Below are 22,443 nucleotides of genomic sequence, written 5' to 3'. Positions count from 1 at the left end.
ACCTCCTCAAAGCCCAGTGTAACCGTTTGGTCATTTTTTGTCCATGACTACGGATAGTGTCACCATCTGTCTTTAAATTGATTTCTAGAAGTGATAAATATTTGTGCTGATAGGCCAGTTACCATGATCGGATCAGAATACAATGTATGCACATATTGAAATGTCACACTGTACCCCATAAACACGTACAATCACTGTGTGTCAATAACAGTAAAAACATTTAAAGAGAAAAGAAAAACTAACAAATATCATGTGTGGCTCTGTCAGTATCCTTCAGTGTAAACAAAAGTAATGTGCTACATTCTTTACTTTTTGAGCACGAGATCTTGACCCTGATCAGTGAACCAAAGCTCAGAAATAAAAGAGTACCTACATATCGTTGTGGTGTTATATAGGACCATAGACCAAGAGAGCCATCCAAGAATGATTTACTCCATAGAAGAACATACCTTTGTTATAACTTACTATTTACCATTGTTTAGGACCCAGATTCCTTGAGGTTAGATAGATAGGGTACAAATGTATTTTGTTCTACACAGAGGCATGTGACTTCCGTCTGGGAGGAAAAGACAATCCCAGCAAAGGTTATAGTTTAATTTCCTTGTTGGATATTAACCAGTTTGCATCTATCTAATCAACAAAACATATTCAGGCTTTCCTTTCCTGGATATATAAAACTCTCTTGAGTGCTCTTAGAACTAGATTTATCATCCTGCTGGTGTTCTTACTGAAGAGTTAAATAAATCCTTAAATCAAATTACTTTAAATGAGGGTTGTGTTTTTAGTTTTTTTGAAAATTGTATTTGGAAAATGTTTTGCTTCACAGATGAACAGGCTGTGGTGTGTAGGCTGCCTGGGTTTTTCTGAGCTCCATGGTATGGCCCACAATTTGATTTGCCTTGGAAAGAGGCCAGATTCAGCCTGCCACCCTTTACCCTGCTAGATCTGTGCTGATCCTGCTCTGTGACATTCTTCTGGGTCTGGCAGCTGCAATAATTGTCCCGTTTTCCTGGCAGCAGTTGTAAGTACCAACTGTCTTCATTTATGTGTGTGTTTAGGGAGGAGGGTGTGGGGCTGAAGGTGAGGAGGTTGGACTACTGATCAAGACTACCAGTGTTAAAAATGTACAGGAGTCCTTTGTTTTAGACTAAGTTCCTACATTGAGCCCCAACAGACCATACTGAAAATCGAAATGGTGTCATCTATGTTAAAATTCCACATCTCTAAACCATAACTGAGTTGTCATCTGAGCACTGAGAAATCAGGAGAGAAAGATGACAGCCACATTTCCCAAATAAGCCAGCCTCAGTTGGCATGACGGTGAAGTTCCCTCTGCCTTAATCCTTACACAGAACAGGTAACCTGATGCCGACCAGGCAGGTGTTCTTCTATTGTTCTGTCTCCCTGTCCCACTCTTTATAAGAAAAGCAGCTTTGACAGGACCAATCTATTCAGTTCTTTATTTCTGTTTCTTTCTCTTTTTTTTTTTCCCAGCCTTTCTTGGTTTAGAAAACCAAACCTCTTTGTGGTCAGCCCAATTGTGCACTATTTACTCTGTTTCATGGAATGAAGTGTTGCCCAACTCCAGAATTGAAAATATAGCCAAATAAAATCCTTAAACTAAATTGTTGAAATCGTTGTCCTTGGTTACTAGAAAGGGACTCCATCCAGGCAACTTGCCTCAGATAAAATAACATCCCATGAATGAGAAAAAAGTACTTTCCAAATTGGGATTTCTGATGCGGGGAGAGTGGGGAAGGTGACTTAGGTAAGTCATCTATAAACCACTGAAATCTCTTCCCTGGCTGCCTCTACAAAGAAATGGCTGATAAAACTGTAGATTCCAGCAAAGTGAACTGAGGATTTTTTAGTGTGGAGAAAGGAGGATGGTGTTTTACAATGTGGTTGTAATTTGATCTGATGGTGCCATCCAGTAAGATAACCACTAGTTACACATAGCTATGTCAATTTAAATTTAAGTTATTTAAAATGATTTTTTTATTTGAAAGGAGAAGGAGGGAAGGAGAGCGGAGGAAGAAAGAGAGGGAATCTTCAACCTGCTGGTTCACTCTCCATTTGCCTGCAACAGCAGGGACTGGGCCAGGCTAACGCCAGGAACTTAGAACTCAATCTAGGATTCCCACATGGGTGGCAGAGATTCAAATGCTTGAGCCATCACCTGCTGCCTCTCAGGGTGTGCATTAGCAGGAAGCTGAAACTGGATCTGGACTCAAACTGAGGTACTCCAATATGGGATTTGGGTGTCCCAACCTGAGTGTTAACTATTATGCCAAACACCCTCCCTCTAAAATGAAATAACATGAAAAGATCAGTTCCTCATCCACAATAGCTGCATTTGAGTGCTGAAGACCAGACCTAGGTAGTGGCTGCTGACATGGGCAGCACAGATTTAGACCTTGTCCACCATTGCAACACAGTTCTTTTGGCCTAAGATAGGATCCTACTTCTTTTTTTTTCTACCCTCCCCCTACAAAGATTTATTTTTTTTTTTTATTTACTCGAAAAGCAGAGTTACAGAGAGAGGAGAGACTGAAAGAGAGATCTTCTATCTGTTGGTTCGCTCCCCAAATGGCCTCAATGGCTAGGGCTGGGCCAGGCAGAATCTAAGGAGCCTGGAGCTTCTTCCTGGTCTCCAATGTTGGTACAGGGACCCAAGGAGTTAGGCCATCCTCCACTACTTTCCCAGGTGCATTAGCAGGGAGCTGGATGGGAAATGGAGCAGTCAGGCCTTGAACTGGCGTCCATATGGGATGTTGGTATCACAGGTGAAGGCTTAACCTGTCATGCCATAGTGCCAGTCCTTAGAAGCCTACTTCTTAAGCATAAAACACATTTTCAATTTTGTTCATCTGTTTTAAGTACATACATCACCCTACAAGCTTATGCTAAAGGACTTTTGAGAGTCTGAGAACCTAAGGGGAAAAAGAGGTCAAATGGCCCAGGATGATAAGGAACTAGAATCTTCCATGTTTGTCCTTTTATTTTTTATCGATTTTATTTATTTAAATTTTATTTTATTTATGTATATTTATAAATATTTATTTGAAAAGCAGAGTTATATATAAAGAGCAAGAGAGTGATAACTTCCATCTGCTGGTTCTCTCCCTAATGCCCGGGGCTGGGCCAGGCAAAAGCCAGGAGCCTGGAACTCCATCCACGTCTCCTGTGTGGGTAACAGGGGCTCAGGTACCTGGGCCATCTTCCACTGCTTTCTCAGATGCATTAGCAGGGAGCTGAATCAGAAGTAAAGCAGGTGGTACTAGAATCGGGCTCATACAGGATGGCAGCATAGGCCGGCGCCGCGGCTCACTAGGCTAATCCTCTGCCTGCGGCGCCGGCACCCCGGGTTCTAGTCCCGGTTGGGGCGCCGGATTCTGTCCTGGTTGCTCCTCTTCCAGTCCAGCTCTCTGCTGTGGCCCGGGAGGGCAGTGGAGGATGGCCCAGGTCCTTGGGTCCTGCACCCGCATGGGAGACCAGGAGGAGGCACCTGGTTCCTGGCTTTGGATGGGCACAGCGCACCAGCCATAGCGGCCACTTGGGGGGGTGAACCAACGAAAAAGGAAGACCTTTCTCTCTCTCTCACTGTCTAACTCTGCCTGTCAAAAAAAAAAAAAAAAAAAGGTAGCATTGATGGGTGGCAGCTTAACCCACTTCACCAAAACACCAGCCTTGAGAAGAGTTTTTTTTTTTTTTTTTTAAATGATTGAGTAAGGGGTATCTGGAAAAGAATGAATTGGCAAAGGACTTTGATGGAGCAAGTGAAAAAATCAAACGAAAAATAAATGTATCTTCCTGTAAGATGAAACAAGAGAAAACAATGCTTTGGCTGGGCAGTATTAAATCTGATTTTTAATCTTTTCTGAAGATTTATTTATCAATTTGAAAGGCAGAGCTAGAGGTGGGTTGGGGGAGAGAGGGAGAGAGAGAATCTTTCACTTCTGATTCATTCCCTTAATGGCTGAGCCAGGCAGAAACCAGAAACCTAGAACTCCATCAGGATCTCCAGAGTGGGTGGTAGGGGCCCAAGCACTTAGGCCATCATCTGCTTTTTCTCAAATGTGTCAGCAGGGAGCTGGATCGGAAGTGGAACAGCTGGGACAAGAACCAGTACTGAGATGGGATACTGCTGTTGCAGGCAGTGGCTTAACTTGCTTCTCCACAATGCCATGTTCCTGAGTTTTAATTTTAAAGCATGTCTTGTTGTATGTTTGTATGCTGCAATACTCAGCAATTGCCAAATCTTAAGAAAATGTCTGTTTTTCACAACATCTTCTGTTTGTGGGATTTGATGATTCCAGGGTATGGAGAATGGAAATAAAAGCTAATTTTATTTTGGTGCAAAAGTATTTTCAAATCCATGCATACAATGTGAAGCACCATCAAAATATCCATGAAAAATGTGTGCTATCAAAACACTACACAAGGATTTCAAGAATTTTTGCACCAAAATAGGGGCCAGCATTGTGCCCTAGTGGGTAAAGCTGCTTGCGATGCTGGCATCCCCTATGGGTGCCAGTTCATGTCCCTGCTGCTTCACTTCTGATCCAGCTCCCTCTTAATAGCCTGGGAAAAGCAGCAGCAGATGGCCAAATACTTGGGCCCCTGCACTCTCACAGGAGACCCACAAGAAGCTTCAGCCACCTGGCTGCAGTTTGGCCCAGCCCCACCTACTGTGGCCATCTGGGGAGTGAACCAGCACATGCAAGATCTCTGAGTCTCTCCCTTACTCACTGTAACTCTGATTTTTCAAATAAATAAATAAGTATTTTAAAAAATTTTGTATCATGGGGTCCAGCGCTGTGGCTCAGCGGGTTAACGCCCTGGCCTGAAGCGCCAGCATCCCATATGGGAGCTGGTTCGAGACCCAGCTGCTCCACTTCCCATCCAGCTCTCTGCTATGGCCTGGAAAGCAGTAGAGGATGGCCCAACTCCTTGGGCCCCTGCACCTGCGTGGGAGACCTGGAAGAAGCTCCTGGCTCCTGGCTTCGGATCGGTGCAACTCCAGCTGTTGCAGTAAATTGGGGAGTGAACCAATGGATGGAAGACCTCTCTCTCTCTCTCTCTCTCTCTCTCTGCCTTTCCTCTCTCTGTGTAACGTTGACTTTCAAATAAATAAATAAATAAATCAAAAAAAAAATAAATGAGGTCATGGGAAGAGCCCCTCTAAGGGGATGGCATTTAAAAAAATTTGTATCAAAATAAACTTATATTTTAATTCTATTTGTCCACAAACTTTTTGAGATATCCTCATTTAATGTTTAGTGACAGAAATGATGGAAAACAAGCAACAAGTCTTGAAACAGAGAGGTAAGAGGGCATTTTAGGATCTGAGAGTATAAAGACCTCAGACTGGAATTCTAGGAAAGTTTGAGGGGGACCCTGACCTGCCAGGGGAGAGGGGCCTTTAATGGCCTTTAATATGGACAATAAAAGAAACTCAGGAGTATGGCTAGATAAGATATTTAGGCTGCAAGTGTTTTTGTAAACACTGCTATTTCTCTCCTCTGCAGTGCAGAAGTCTCTACTTTCAAGAAATGAAATCACTGCTTAGGAAACAAATATATTTTGCATGTAAGTTAGATAAAAACAGATCTAGAATTGGCATGGCAATATAATCAGATGCTACAAAGTAGGCTGGTATGTTATGTCATTTCTGAATGTTTGGCTGTCCCCAAAGAATTCTTCAGTAATACAGAAACAAGGAAACAATGCTTATATGTACTCATACTAACTATATTTATTAAGAAAATAATACACATTTTTAAGACAATGGCTACTAAATATTTTTTTCTTGACCTAGTTAATGTCCATTCACTGTTGAAAACACTTCCCTATATTCAAAATAAATATACGTAACATAATCTCATGTTGCCCTGACAGCTGGGGTCACTGTGATAACAGGAGTTCTAATTTGGTGCTGAGGGCGTTTATGTGGCGTCCCTTTGCTATGATACTTTTTGGATTCCTGGGTTTTGTTTCCTCTGATCCTTATTCCTCTCGCTGGCTGTCAGCTGTCATACCTCTGTGCTGGTCACACACAGACTGTAGAAGCAAACCTTTTCTCCTAACATTTTGTTGCCTTCAATATTTTAACAGCTGTGGCTTAAAATGAATGAATCTTACAGGATTGAGAAAGAAAATAATAAGAAATACTGGCAGTTATCCAGTTAGAAACACTATTTGGCTTTCTGATTTGATGTTATTATGAAGAGACATGCTTACTTTATAAAATTAAAACTTGTTTTCTGAACATTCTAATAAAAGAGCACTCAAGAAAGTTGAAAACTTAGCTAGCTTGTCTTTAACACTCGTTCCAAGACAAAATGTCTTTCCTTCTAGCTTCACCTCCAACATTAGAAGCACAGGTAATCAGTGTTTTCTAAATAGCAGCTGTTATGATTCATAGACAAGGAAAATCATCACAAGAAATAAACAGGATTCAAATGGGTGAACTTCCAGCTCAACAAACCATGTTTCACTTTATTCATCAAGAAAAGTACTTTCTTCTGTAAAATGTTCTTGCTTACAGAACATTGGGACAGATACTCAGCCAGTGATTAAACTTAATCTTTTCCAAAGAGCCTTCTCTGAAGTATTAGAAGTCATGCAGTATTTTTAAATTATTCCAAAGATTTTCAGATCCTAGAAAATTCCCTTAGAAAACTGCAAATCCTTTGGGATGCTCCAGCAGATTCAGGGATTTGCCAGTTCCAAATAAAGACTAGCAGCCATTGATGGGGTTCAGGATGAGCTACCCCCAAATATGGCAGGTTGGCATTTGAGACAACAACAGAAGGAGGAAGGTCACTCACCTTCTAACCTCTTCTATCCTGAAGCACGACCTAAAACCTAGCTAATCTTCCCCTAAGTAGGTCATAGGACTGTCAACTCCTTTCCTTCCTAATACCTGGAGAGAAGGAATGACCTTACCTCTGAAGACATGGGGACACAAAGAAGAATCAGCCCCAGGTCTTACTGAGGCCCGCTGGCTCATAGCCATTAGCTCACACACCCTTCGTGGTCTCAAAGGTTCTGCCTGGCTGCCCTCTTTCCATCAAGCCTACACAGAAAATCACACCACATCCCTGTTTCTTTGCGTTTTCATTCTGAAGGTTCTCACGACAGGTAACACTTATGTTAAGCAAATCTGCTTGCTTTTTTCTCGCTCATCTGTTTGTGTTTTCAGGTACTTGACAGGGTTAGTAGAGATATTGCTTTTTCCTTCTTAGACCATCATCCTGATGACACAGGCACCCAACCTAAACTTGGCCTTTTCTGGTATGTGGTATATTCAATGACAGTTACATTGTATTAGGTGTAAATTACATAAGTTGTTGATATAAATCTGTTTATAAAAAATTTGTTTATTTTATTTGAAGCACAGAGTTACAGTGAAAGGGAGCAACAGACAGACCTTCCATCTGCTGGTTCATTCCTCAAATAGCCCCAGCGGCCAGAGTTGGGTGGATCCAAAGCCAGGAGCCAGGAGCTTCTTCCAGGTCTCCCACATGTGTGCAGGAGCCCAAGTACTTGGGCCACCCTCCACTGCTTTCCCAGGCACATTAAGCAGGGAGCTGGATTAAGCAGAACAGCCAGGACTGGCACCAGTGTTCCTACGGGATGCCTCAGGTGGCAGCTTTACCTGCTATACCACAGTGCCAGCCCAATAGTAATAAATTTTATACTCAAAATACAAAAATTCCCTATGGTTTACCCTAATATTTTGAATCTGTTGAAGATGAGATCCCCACAAGAGTCTCAAGGATTACCAAATGTTCTCATTCAATTACAAAGAAAATGAAGAAAAATAACAACAAATCTAGACTAGGTTGAAACCAATTATATCTAAAATCCTTTTTGTCACTAGACATCTACAAGGATTTGACAGTTGTAGGCATTCTGTCCAGCCCTAAAACATGGTCTTTGACTTCAGAAACTGAGTACAGTAAGAGAGACAGAAGTATTAAGCAAAATGTGATGGCAGCGAACTATGTGCAACAGAAAAGGTGAGTGGAGGCCCAAAGGAGTTATCTCTTACTGAATGGGTCAAGGAAGATATCATAGAGGTGGGAGTTTCTCATTTGTGTTCTGAGGTATGAGCAGGAGTTCACTAGTCAAACAAGTACGAAAGTGCATTTTAGGGAAAGACAGCAGTACACACAAAGCATATAATAGAAAAGTTTATGGGGGAAATGGTAAATGGTTCATTATCGGTAAAGTGGAGAATATGTGCAGGAAACTAACAGGAAATGAGGTTGTAGGAATTGGGCAGGAGCCAAATTATGGAAGATCTTGTACTTCATCCTGAGGAATTTTCTTTCTGTGGGGAGTCATGGGAAGATTTTAAATAGAGGAAGGATGGGATCGGATTTTTATTTTTAACTTATTTTGTGATCTCAACTACGGAAGCAAAAACAAGGAAGAAATATCAAAAAGATAAACATAAAAAGACTTGTAGAAAAATGTTAAAGATATAACAGTGGCTGCCTCTAGTGATGGAACACTATTTCATTTCTTCTCAGAATGCAGTTAGCTGTTCCTGTCTAGCACTGGCAAACTTTCAGACACATGAATAATCTGCATTTCAGTATTTTAATTCAACACAAGGAAAAGTAACCATGTTTTGGCCCATTTTCGCCTTTATCAACTTTGTTTACTTAAAAAGTGACTATCATATAAATCCAGGGAGCCTTCTGATACATACATTGGAAAAAACAAGTCAACAAGTACTCAAGTCCTGTTCACCCACAAAAGAACTCATGAGAAGTTCATTTCTGGATCTGACAACCTGAACCTCTGTCAATCATTCGATCTTTAAAGTATACAGTTCTGACTCTAAATGAAGTTTTCATGAAATTTACTTTGCCTTAGGGGCAACACCAACTTCATCAGACATCTCTCCTTAAGTCACCTCAAATTTAAGTAAAACTCAAGAAAATAGAATGCATTTTTAATGCAACTGAGGCTTCAATCCACCTACCCAGCCCCTCTAAATGATTGGTGTTCCAAAGCCACCAAGTCTGGAGCCATCCTCATCTTGCAAGTTCACAGACCAGTAAATCACAGAAACAGAGCATGCACAGTGTTAGTCAGACTGGTCCACTTAAATGAAATGAGCAAAGCAAGGATTAGTGCAAGGGCCAAACACTAGTATTTACAACAAGTAGAAAGGTTTATATGGAAAGCCTGCCAAAAGTACTTCATTAAGCAAAAACTGTTACTATAGGAAACTCATCTGGAAAATGAGAATAATAAGAGCAACCACCTTATAAAGTTGTTGTGAAAAATCAAAAATACACATAAAGTGCTTACAAAGTAGTTTGGCACACCGTGTACACTCAATAATTTATTGTTTCATTATCATTATTATATCTGGCACACAGTAAGCACAATAAATTATAGTGTCATTATCATTATTATTATATCTCATAATTTGTCTTTTTTCAACAATTCCAATAAATCCCAGAGATATTCATACTTATGTCAAAGCATATTTATTTAATAGCATAATTAAAATTATAGTTAATAGAATGTTTTAAGAGAAAAGATTTGTAATACTTCTTTACCTCTTCATATCTGTCAAAAACTGCTCCTTCTTGCAAAAAAGAAGGAACTTCCTTCTGCCAGTTAAATTCATAAGGTTTAGCCATGATTATATTCAAGACCTAAAAATGAAAAAGAATATTTCATGAGTACACAAAATTTTAAAAAAAGATCAAAGGTTAATCACTTGTATTTATGTGTTTGTGAAAGACTTTCTTGAAATACGTGGAATAAGTCCATAAGTAGCCTTCCTTTCTTCTTCCCTTCCTCTGATTTGAACTTTCTCTTGTTCTAACCCTGGCAACAGATCATCATTCATGTTGTCTATGCTGTAAAATAAAAACTAGAAAGAAAAATAGACCTGCAGAATCCTTCAATAACCAACTGTAGGAGTCAAGTACTGACACACAAGATAGACTTAAAGTCAACATGGTGGCGTTCCTGGTTTTCCAGTCTGCAGGGAAGGCTGGAAGAACATCTCTCCCATATCTGTTCTGTGATCTTCTCACTCCCGGTGACCACATTTTTCCACTTTTTCCTTTGGTTTCATTTTACATGGCATAGCAACAAAAGTTTCTCATATAAAATATTTATCTCAAGAAAAGAAAATGAAAGCTTCTATTAATGCTATCAGCTTTCACTGGTTGAACTCTGGTTCTCTCAGCCCATGTTACTTCCCAGCACTCACTGCTATCCATGTTACTAACATCCTGATCTCTATCTTGGGTATTACCTGCTATGGGGGTGGGGAGGCTAATGAAAGGAGGACAGTAATTTTGACCTTAATCTCTTAAAAAGATGTGCAAGCCAGTGGGAGTCATTTCATAGTTTATTTTCTCAAAGCTTTGAGGTTCAGAAAACAGAGAGACAACTTAACCATATGACCCTGCAGGATCATGAATCTCTCCAATTTTTAACTAAGAGGTGGTGGTAGGCCTGTTCTTTGTGCTGTCTGTGCTCAGAAATACCTCCTAGGCCTGGCATTAGAGGCAGTGGCTGGCTTATTTCACACAATGATTCAACTGTGACCTACAGAGTAGGAAATGTTGACCCAGCCAGTTGTTTTTCACGAGTTTGATCCAGATAATTGATTCTAAAATGGGAACAAATGAAGGTACATGTTGTAGTTCAAATGGCTGCAGAGAACATTAAAGGGACAAAAAGTTACTTTTTAAAGGCATGGAGTGGGGAACTGACCACCTCAACTACATCCTTTGTGCAATCATCTACCCATAGCCAACAGATAAAACACACTTTCACTGTGCCATGCCAAAGGTTCTTCTTCTCAAATTCTCCAGCTTTCTTTCTAAGGCCTCCTTGACAAGACACTTCAAGGTTTAATTGCCTCCTGCACGTCCTTGAAAAGCATCATCTCACCATCCAGAGCCCACAGAGAGGGATCCACCTGTTCCTGGAGGAACATGGGAAGCAGAGGAGAATCCCACATCCTTTGCAGTGAAAACACCTGAAGCAGTTACTGGAAGGGGGCCAGTGGTCTTTCAATTAGTCTCATTGTTTATAAATTCTTATGCAACTGAAACACATGAGCTATTGCACTGGCTGCCCAGGAAAACCTCCCTGGACTACAGAGAATTTAGTATAGACAGGACAAGTCCAAGGTCATAGCAAGTTCCAAAAGCTACTACTAAAGAAGAAGAAAAACTGGAAGTTAGTAGGAGCAGTACAAGCAAGGGAAAATGGGCAGTTAAATTAGGACATACATATCACCCACCAAGGTGACCTTCCAACCATTCAGTTGGGGTGAACCAAGGAAAGAGCAGCTATTTGGTGTTTTTTGTGTCTTTATACCTCCTGTTTTGTCTCCGTTGCTAGAGCCACAAGCTAGTTTTCAAGATTTTTCAGTCCCTATCCCAGATGTACTGGATTGACTACAGAGCCAACACTGCCCCGCTGCTCCCCTTTAAGTTTTAGGCCAGTTTGGATCAAAATGTTGGAAAGGAACTTTTCATTTCTGGTCATGTGCCTCATGTTCTGGTTCAAGGTGGACAGAAAGCAGTATGTAAAATCAAGTTTATCTAAGGTGCCCAGGTAATGTAGGCTGAATAATGCCCCCAAATGATACCAACACCCTAACTACTGTAGCTTTTGAATGTGGCCTTCCAAGGCAAAAAAAGATTCGAGTTAAAGATGTTGAGACTGGAAGATTATCCCGGATCCTCTAAGTGAACCCTAAAATGCAGTCTAATGTGTCCTTATAAAAGGGAGCCCAAGGGAGATTTGACATGGACAGAAAAGGAGGAGGCAATAAGACCGTGGAGACAGAGATGGGCATGATATGGCCACAAGTCAAGGGCCACCGGTAGCCATTAAGAAGGCAGAAGAGGCCGGAATAGATTTTTGCCCAAAGCCTGGAGCAAAGTGTCTCTACAGACACCGTGATTTCAGACTTCTGGTGTCAAGAACTGTGAGAGAATAAATTTCTGTTGTGTTCAGCCACTAATCTATGGTAATTTTTTACAGCAGTCCCAGGAAGTGCATATACTGAGCCCACTGAGACTGGACATCTTTCCTAAAAGGTCTAGGAAGTGGTCAAATCAATGTGAAATACAGTAAAGATTGCTTTAATTTGAAGGGAATGGCCATTTAGTACATGTGTTAGCCAAAGCAAAGGAAGACAGAAAGTATAGAATAAAATGCCATCTAGAAATGAATTTAGATAACTTCCATCCTTTAATTCCAAGGCTCTTCTGAGGTCAAAGATAATATTTCTGCAGTATATCCTTCCCCGGGTTCCAAATCCTTTTAGATTTTACACCTGAGCATTAGATGCAAACTTTAAGGAAACCCCGCAGCTCCTCTGAAGCCATCCAAGAAATTCTCCATTTTTCATGTCTATTTGTGAATGAATGAATTCATTTGAAAAGTGTTTGCTTCTACTTGATAACATACATCTTTCAAGTGAGCCAAAATACACCATGAGTCAGTTATGAATTTTATTAAGTATAACTTTCATCTTTTACCTTCAACCTTACAACAAATTAGTTCCATAACGGATTAATTCTTTCCCCCCTCCAACCATACAAATCCCATTAAACCAAATAAGCCATGACCTTAAGTGACTCCATGATGAAAACAAATAAGGTTGTTTTCCAGGACAGAGAGGACTGGGATAAAATTTCCACTGACTAAAAGTAAATTAGTTTAATCTATCAAACACATTTCCATATCTTGCTCTTAATCTTTAAGTAAGATAGCCTTATATTTCTAAAAACAGATAAACAGCTATCATCAGATTATCCAGAACTTTCAAATAAATGCCTTTCTCCAATAAGAATCTAGGATGATGCTGACAATTGCATCATTTGTGATAATTTTCTCCATTTGCTAAAAATACCACCATTTTCATCAAGCCATTAAATAACCCTTTCAAAAAAAGCATATAAAGAGTGCAGGACTAAAAAAATAGTAGTAGACAACACTGTTGAGGGGGTTGGAGGTAAGGGAATTCTTTTATGTTTTGATGAACAAGAATTTCACATTGCATTTCTATAGACTTGAGATGTTCATATTCTTTAACCTAGTAATTCCATCAGTAAGATTTATACTATGAAAATGCATTCAAAATCCATGTACAAAAATATTGCTATGTTCTTTATGATAGAAAAAACTATGTGCCATATGTAGGTATCACTAAGCAACTGGTTAAATACACTATAATATTTAAATATTCTGTGAACATTAAAAATATGCTTTAAGGAAGTAATTATTTGCTTAAAAATAGAAAATTTATTAGCTTCTAGAAATATTCACAACTCTGGTCAAACATGCAAATGCTGTAAACATACTGTTAAGCAAATTTTAAAAATCAGACTATTCAGTATGCAAGTATTACTCAGATTCTTATGTATTATATACATATTCTTATACACACACACACATGACACACGCATACACACATGTTTTACAGAGAAGTCTACCAAGACACACACCAAAATCCAAATATCAGTTATGTCTGGATGATGGAATTTTAGACGATTTTTTTTTTAAATACTCATAATGATCTTAACTTTTATATTCAGGAAAAACATTTATTAAAGTTAAAGGAGGATGACATTAAAAGGTTTATTTTACTTCTTTTCATATAAATCAGTTTTTAAACAATGTCTGTTTTTCACCAGAATTCCTGGCAAGAACAAATAGCAGGAAGAGACCAATAAATAAAGTATAAAACACTCTCTTTTCCCTTTTATGATTTAAAATGTTGACTGTACGCCATGACCCTTCACACATTAGTTATGATTGATTCTGATTTACGACTTAATAAGAGTTACTTAATAATAGTGACTAAAACTAGAATAGTAACTTCTGAAACATCTATTAATATTTGGGAAGAAAACTGATTATGGCAGTGCTGGAATTAGACTTCGATGAATTCGTGATTTCAAGAAACCTATGGTCTTTTCCATGATTAATTTATTATAAAGCACCACCTGATTCAAATAATTTTCTGGAGTTTATAGTAAAATTGTAGCAGAAGATAAATAACCATGATTTATCTCTATCTCCCCCATCTCAATATTAACCATAATTAAGAGGCAATGTAACTTTCTTAAAATGGTAATTAAAAAGCAGATTAGTAAAAACCATTAACGTGCCTACATAAAAGCATTAGGAGACACTTGTAACCATGTCATTATAGATTTCATTATATCAGGCTTTTACAAAGCATATCGAAAACATTCTTTACCTCCTGGGGTACTTAGGGAACTAGCTTAATTTCAATATAATGAATAACTGCTAATATATGGGAGAAAAAGTTGTATCTTTATTTATCTCAAGGTTCATGGCTGACAGCCCTACAACAGTAGATAGATCATGGTGCCATCTTGGAGCCTGTGGAGAATTACTGGGGACAGAGCTAAAAGGCAACGTGTCTGGAAGACTGGGGTTCAAGGCAGTTTTGGCTGGCTTTACGTGAAGTCCCTAGAACCAAAGGTAGCACATGCCTCTTCTTAAAAGAGAGGGTGTTTATGCTTGAGATGAAACTGAATTCTGTATGGGCAAGAGATGTACTTATGTGCACAAAGTAAAGACCAATATAATGACTTCTGGTGGCAAACCTAACAAAACTAGAATAATCTGAGGAAAGGTAAACTCGTGGTCACAGAAACGGTGGCATGGTTTGTGCCAAATTCGAAGCAACTGTCCCACAAGAGCCATGGGACATAATCCACTGTGATGCTGTACCTCTCAAGGATTTAAACTACTGAAAAGTAAATATATAAAAGTAGATTTGTAAAATAAGATAAATAAAAAGATCATGTTAAGTATATTTTATAGTTTTATGTGATACAGGAGCCTTCAGAAATGAAGACCCAGAGAAATGAGGGAGAACTATGAGTTTCATGCTTAGGTTGTTGAAGAGTGAGCAATCACGTAGCAGTATGACTGGGCAAAAGGGTAGGTGATGACAATGAACAGGGGACTTTGGCAAGGTCATTTTGTCCAGATTCTCCTTGATGTCCCTGTGCCTCATCCCTTCTCTCCAAGGAAAGGAAAGGATATTTGCCACAAGACAGCCTCATTTTATATACTGAAGGAATATATAATTTATCTGAGTTTTATCTGGTTTCATGAATATTAAACTTTTTTAGGAAGTTTTTTTTGTTTATTTTCATCTATTTGAAAGGCAGAAGCAGACAGACAGAAACCAGGAAAGAGGAAGGAAGTGTGTAGGAGGGAGAGAGGGTCAGAGAGAGAAAGAGAGAGCCTGAGGTCTTCCACCTGCTGGTTCACTTTCCAAATGCCTGCAACAGCCAGGGCTGGGTTGGACTGAAGTCAGGAGTCGGGAACTCCATCTGGATTTCCCACCCAAGTAGTTGGGCCATCATCTGTTGCCTCCTAGAATGCATTAGCAGAGAACCTGAATGGAAATGGAGTAGCCAGGACTCAAACCAGCTCTCTGATATGGAATGTGGATGTTGCAGGCAACGCCTTAACCCGTTGCACCACAAGATCTGCCTCTGTAAGACTTTTTTTTAACATACTCTATATATTCTGCAGAGTATATGCGTGTTCATTCTTATCTTTTATACCTCTGAAATAAAGAACCTGTTATTGACTTTGTAGAGAGCAAAAGATATTTCACTACTACTGAGTATTTAAGGTAAACAGAGTTAACCTCAATGACCCCAAGAAATGCAGAGGCCTGAGAAATAAGATAATTAGGTGATCCTAGCATACTTGTAAATGAAGGGCCAGATGGTATTTTTTCTCCTGTCTCAAAAGCAGTATTTGTCACTGGTTTCAAGGACAGAGCTAACAGGATATCTAGTGGATGTGTACAGGATTCCATGTATAAAAACAGCTCCTCCCTTAGTGGTAGCTACCAGCCAAGCACAACCACATTTGAGAGCACTCACCCTCTCACTCCCATAACAGAGGGTTCTGATCAGGCCTGGGGAAGCTGTGAACACAATGACACACATGCAGATGAAGTGCTAAACACTTTCAAGTATAGACAAAAACAGATTATATAATACTGATCTCTCTTGGGTCTAGTCTCAAGGTATTTTTTTCTTTCTTTCTTTCTTTCTTTCTTTCTTTCTTTCTTTCTTTCTTTCTTTCTTTCTTTCTTTTTTTTACTTGACAGGTAGAGTTATAGGCAGAACGAGAGACAGAGAGCTAGGTCTTCCTTCCATTGGTTCACCCCCTAAATAGCCACTACGGCCGGCACTGCGCCGATCCGAAGCCAGGAGACAGGTGCTTCCTCTCGGTCTCCCATGTGGGTGCAGGAGCCCAAACACTTGGGCCATCCTCCACTGCCCTCCCGGGGCACAGCAGAGAGCTAAACTGGAAGAGGAGCAACCGGGACTAGAACCATATGGGATGCCGCCGCCGCAGGCGGAGGATTAAGTGAGCCACAGCGCTGGCCCTCAAGGTATTTGTTTTTTGAAAATGTTTATTTACTAATTTTTACTTGACATTTAAAAACATGTTTAATTATTTTTACTTATTTTTACTTTACCTCAAGAGAGAGAAGAAGGAAGAGAGGGAGGGAGAGAAAGAGAAAGTGAGAGACACAAGGAGGGAGGGGGTCGGAGGGAGGAATTGAGAGAGAGACTGATTTTCCCCTACTAGTTACCCTCCAAATGCCCGCAACAGCCAGGGCTCAGCCAGATTGAAGACAGAAATCCAAAACTCTATCAGGCCTGCCACATGAGTGCCAGAGGTCCAAACACATGAGCCTCCCTCATCTGTGGCCTCTCAGGATGCATTAGCAAGAATGTAGGATTGGAAGCAGAGCAGCCAAGACTAGAACTGCCACTCTGATAATGCAATGCAGTCATCCCACGTGGTGGCTTAACCTGCTGGGACACAATGCCTGAGCCTCAGTGTATTCTCAGTCAGGATTAGAGAAGCCTTTGTCCTTGGAAAACTGAGAATCCCGGAGTGGGGACTGTGGGAATGGAGGCTTCGCTTGACCTCTGCTTCAGCTTCAGTGTCTTCCTAACTAGAACACCCTTCTATCTATTTGGATAGTCAGGGTGGGAGACACAAGCTGGGAATGTAAGGAAATGACCAGAGAAGGCTTAGGATCCGTGGGCTTGCTCTAGGTTGGCTGTTAGGGACCCAAACAGCAAACATCACCTGGGAACTTCCTAGAAATGCAGGCTCTCAGGCCCCACGCAGAGCTTCTGATTCAGAAAGTAGGGCCCAAGAATCGATGCAGTATCCAGGTAGCCAGTTAAAGTATGAGAAGAACTAAGGTCAAATCTTATCAAAAAGGAAAAGTGGAGGAGAAGTTCTTTTCCTTTATCTACAGCCCAGATCAATTCACCGGGTTGAGAATGCACACTTCTCTCAGGAAGGCCTTGGAATATTGAGATTGGTGCTGGTACATCTAAGATCCAGGGTGGGGATGGAAGCCTTAAGTAAACGGATAATTCCCTCCACCATGTCTTATGAGATCCAAGTTTAAGGGTTAAGTTTGGAGAAATCAGATAAAGGTGACAGACATCTTGAAGAAAATGAATAAAGAGTGATCTGGTGAAATCTAACCCACAAACAGCACATCTATTTAATCTACAATGTAGGCACTGGAGTCACTTAATTACTCCAAGCAGTTCCTTCTTTCGGCTCAAACCTTTATGGTCCATTCCAGTTAACTCAAAGCTGCACATGTGAATAGTTTTCCTAAGAAAGTAGGAAGAAAACACTGAGTAAATAAGGGATCAGTCTGCAAACATCTTTTGATTTAAGGAACTCCAGCTCACAAGTGGACCGAGGAGAATGATTATGCTAACACACAAGGGTACTAGAAGAAATGTGGGCTCAGCTGTGATGGAGAGCAGCAGCATCTCTCACCACTTATATTCTGTTCTCTTTTCTGGAATTATCAGATTCAATTCATTGCTCCTAGTACTGAGCATTTTTGCACATTTCTCATTCCTCCTTATTTCTGAACCTCTCTCTTTAACAAGGTTAATTCCTGGCTATCTCTACAGAAACTGGGTTAGGTACCACTCCTGTATTTTCCTTTAAGCACTCTGCACTTTCCTCTTTGCATAACTCACCACTATACTATAAACCGCTATTTGCTTACATGGACCTTCGCTACACAATGAATTCTATGAAGGCTAGGACCTCATGATCTTTATTATAGTGTCTAGGATACTGTAGACACACAATGAACACTAATTGATGAAAAGCATGAATAAATAAGTATCTTTCTCCGTGGAAGAACTCCCAACCAACCCTATACACAAACCAAGGCAGAGCACAGTGAACTCTTCTGCTATGCAAATTCACATTTCAACACCATTTTATTGTGTGCACTTGCCCTCCCCTCCTGCATCTTGAAATGCTGTTCCCAGGCTTTTGTTTTCAAAAGAACAAACCCTGGTGCCCACCTGGAATCCAGACTAAAGAATGAGTGAATTTCTGTTCTTCCTTTTATAAAATTTTTATTTATTTCTTTGAAATGTAGGGGTGAGGGGAACAGAGAGATCCCATTCCTATAGGTTCATTACCCAAATATCTGCAAAGCCCCCTTTCCCAGCTGCAGAAGAAGACAAGAACTGGGAATTCAATCCAGGTACCCCATATGGGTGGTAGGAACCTAATTAGCTGAGCCATAATCTGTTGCCTTCCAGGGTCTACATTATCAGGATGCTGTAGCTGGGAGGTGGAGCTGGGGCTTCAACTTGGGTACTTCGATGTGGAATGCAGGCATTTTAACTGCTAGGTTCAATACCTGCCTCAGTGTTTCTATTCTTTATCATATTCTGCAGCTGTTTGGGCCTGTGAATAACTTCTAGGCTGTACATGCTAACCACACACACTGTACCTCAGCTCAGACCTCTGATCACTGACTCTCAGTGGGGACTACTCCGACTAGCACCTGGGTCCTTAAGCGTGGCACCATTCCCTGGACATGTCATAATAGGGTATGTGGATTTTTTTATCCCCAGAAACTGCCTCCTTGGAGGCGACTTCCTGAACTGCTGCTAAGGTGCTCCTGTTTCTCACACCCAAATCCTCTGCACTTGGTCCTTCATTCGTCCTTTGACTGGCTCTGCCACAATTATTAGGCAAAACATCACCACCATGAATCATACTTGTCAAGAGAGAAAGCTCTTTTTAGAGGCCTGATTTTGTCTTAATTATCAGACACTTTCAAAGGCATGATTTTTATTTTATCTTCGCTTGAATAATCTATCTGAAGGTTGCCTCAGGCATGAGTATGGAGTAAGTCTGAGGATTGAAGAAGGGATGTCACAAAAAACAGGCCAACTGCAATGGATAGGAGTAGGCACAAATTCAAGGACTCAGTGAATCATTTATTTTTAAAGCTATTTTCTCTTTACAATAAATACACACACAATAGGCTGTTGAATTTCATCAAGATTTCTTATATTTAAACAGTCTCCAAGCTACTTTATAAATAGGTCTTTGCTATTATTATACAACAGTAATAAGATTAGGATAAAGTATAATACCATGCCTACTGGAATTGAGTCCAGACCTTATAAGGAAAAAATAAAATAGCCTTCCTTAGATTTTTGAGCTAAAAGCTATTTGAAATTAACAGACTTCACATGTAAATATACACAGGGGCACTGCCATATGAACTGAAAATAACTTTGGTCAAAGAAATACAACTTAAATAAAGTTCAAATTTCACACAAAGGCAGTTATCTCCTTCTGTGTTCAAAATTGTTCCCCTTGAGACTTCAAAACTTAGAACTGAAACCAATAAAATATAGTAGTGAGAAAAAATTATATGGAATTTAAGGTTTAGAGAGGTTGATTTTTTTTATCCATGTAAATCCTTCTAAAAGTCCCCAAGCCTTCTTTCTCCATTTTTTTTCTATGCACAAAAATACCATCAGTCCATAGAAAGAGGCAAAATCCTTAATCTCAGTTAATTTATGGAAGAAGTGGGTTTTTTCTCCCAGCGCCCTCCATCTCCTCTTTTGTCATTATCAGTTTACAGTTTTGAATTAAGGTAGGAAACTTACTGTGCAGACTGGCTCACGTAAGTGAGAGGGCACAAAAACACTAGGTATAAATATTAGTTACTGTCTTTTGCTTTGTCTGATAGATTAGCAGGGAGACTGAAATTCACAATTTGCTTCATTCATTGCAGAAATACCAGTACCCTTCAAGTCTGTGAATACAGAACTTGAAGTAAATCTTCTAATTTAATATTAGAAAAGTGAATTAGAAGGATCCAAATGGGTCTCACTTTAATTATATATTATACGGTTTCCACAATTAATATTGAATTAATATGACCTGGTCAGTCTGCCGTAATGGAAACAGAGGGGCAATCAGAGATACACGACCTGGATTCCAAACTCAGCTCTGTCCCAATTCATTGTGGGACCTGTGACCTTGAAGAGGCACCTTATAACCTCTTCGAGCCCCAATTTCCTTACAGAGGCTGAAACAGTCATGTTTGTGATCCTTTGCAGTGTGGATTAGTATGTTAAACACTACTTGAGCTCCTACTAAATGTAGATGTTATTTAGGAACCATGCATGCCCTTCCTGAAATATATTTTATCCCTAAAATGAAAGCTACATTCAACCAGGTCCAAGTAAGATCTAAAACAATGCATTACTATTGTGCATTGACCAGCAACTGACAGGGTGATGACTTGGTGACATTTCTAGGACAACTTGCCAGTATCAAAGCACACTTTCAAGATACCAAACACTTGCCCAATGCTTGTAAGGTCAACAGTCTTCAAATAATTGTCTCTTTCATTAGATGTGTGTTTTTATTGGATCGTTTGTAAATGTGTTTGCTTCCCTGGCTTACATAGAACCTGAAAGACATCTCTCACTCTAACAAGGCCCAGAGGCAATGGAAAGGATATCAAAGGTCAGAGAGAGTTGGATGTGAAGCAATTCCCAAGAGTTCTCATTCTACTGTGTTTTAGCCAATGTCCCTAACTTCTAATTCAAGCCAGGATGAGATAAAGAGAACAAAAATGCAGCTTCTTTAACTAAAGTCCCTGCCTCTTGTTAGACAAGTCCTTGGTTCCCACAAGTGTCAGTACTAATAAACAATGTCACTGAAAATTGCTTTGGTCCTGTATCTGCAGTCAATTACTTTGTTTCTTAAGGAAAAAAGTTTGACCCAGCATATTCAAAAATGCTAGAAGACTGCAGGCCAGTTTCAAAGACACTCTGGGAAGAAGTCAGCAGCCTGACCTGGAGACCAGGAGGATGGCATTCTCATCCATCAAGAAAAGTTGGACTTTCTGTAGCAAGGCAGAGTGGACACCAGTTTCTGTCACCACTTGACTCTAAATCCTTATGCCAGGCTAGTTGCATGCACACAAAGCTACTCAAAGCTCTCACAGTGAGGGCACCCAGCATCCATGGAACGCTTTACATTTTACCAAGTATTTTTACATATTCTCCGAGTTAAATGCTTAAATGGTGGGGGGTGAGAGGGTAGAAGGGAGAGAAAGACTTTCATCTGCTAGTTCACATCTAAAATGCCTCCAATAGCCAAGACTGAGCCATGCTGAAGCCAGAAGCCAGATGCCAGGAACTCCCACACGGGTTGTAGGGACCCAAACACTTGAGCTATCACCTGCTGCCTCCCAGGATATATTAGCAGGAACTTGGATCAGAAGCAGAGGTGCTAGAACTCAAACAAGCACTCCAATATTGGATGTGGGCATCCCAACGGGCAGCTTAACCCACTGTGCCACAACTCCCACCCAACTTACAGTCCTTTAAATCTAGTAACAAGCCTTTTGACTCCATACTCTCTGTTCTTAGGCTCAACCTGAGTTCCTCAGATTCAGCAACACACTCTGCCAATAAGCTCTCTGACCAAAATAAGGGACAGGCTTGTTTTCCTGTGATTAACTGCATTTTATAAGAAATTGTTACACCAAAAAATGAAGATTGCTTCAATAAAGTAGATGCACATGTTCCTATCAGTACTCAATTCCCCACCTTGCAATGACCTGAAAACAGATTATTTTAACCTCAACATCAAAATCAGGAAATATTTTATATTATAAAAAAAAGAAAAAGAATTCAACTTTGTTTCATTGTTATTGTTTAAACCTTCAAGCAAGGAGCAGGTGTTTAGCCTAGTGGTTAAGACACCCATGGCCTACACTGGAGTACCCGAATTTAATTTCTGTCTCTAGCTGCTGACTCTAGCTTCCTGGCCTTGTAGTTTCTGGGAGGCAGTTGTGATGGCTCAAGTAATTGAGTTTCTACAACTCACATGGGAGGAGAGACTTGGACTGCATTCCCAGCTCCCAGCTTCAGCCCTGACGCAGCCTCAGCTGTTGGAAGCATTTGAGCAGTGACCTAGAACATAGGAGTGCTTGCTCTCTCTCTCTCTGTCCTCCAATAAATAAATAAAAATTTAAAACAATAA

At 40.2% G+C, this 22,443-nt stretch overlaps 1 protein-coding gene across 50 annotated transcripts in view; it reads right to left on the bottom strand.

The window, feature by feature from the left end:
* PLCB4 (phospholipase C beta 4) overlaps positions 1 to 22,443 on the bottom strand; it is a 440,816-nt gene that overhangs the window by 168,044 nt on the left and 250,329 nt on the right. For 42 of the 50 annotated variants that reach the window (XM_089307289.1, XM_070052074.2, XM_089307288.1 and 39 more), the window contains one exon: positions 9,588 to 9,686. The exons of the other annotated variants lie outside the window; for them this stretch is intronic. In XM_089307289.1, coding sequence (XP_089163415.1) covers positions 9,588 to 9,671 — 84 coding nt within the window. In that variant the 5' untranslated portion in view covers positions 9,672 to 9,686. The remainder of the gene's footprint in view (positions 1 to 9,587; positions 9,687 to 22,443) is intronic. 50 annotated transcript variants of the gene reach the window in all.

The sequence above is a fragment of the Oryctolagus cuniculus genome, chromosome 11 (genome assembly GCF_051225735.1).
Source record: "Oryctolagus cuniculus isolate XC-2025 breed Fujian yellow rabbit chromosome 11, ASM5122573v1, whole genome shotgun sequence".
Taxonomy (NCBI): domain Eukaryota; kingdom Metazoa; phylum Chordata; class Mammalia; order Lagomorpha; family Leporidae; genus Oryctolagus; species Oryctolagus cuniculus.
Note: the sequence above shows the minus strand (reverse complement) of the source record. Positions and strands in the feature narration are given on the sequence as shown.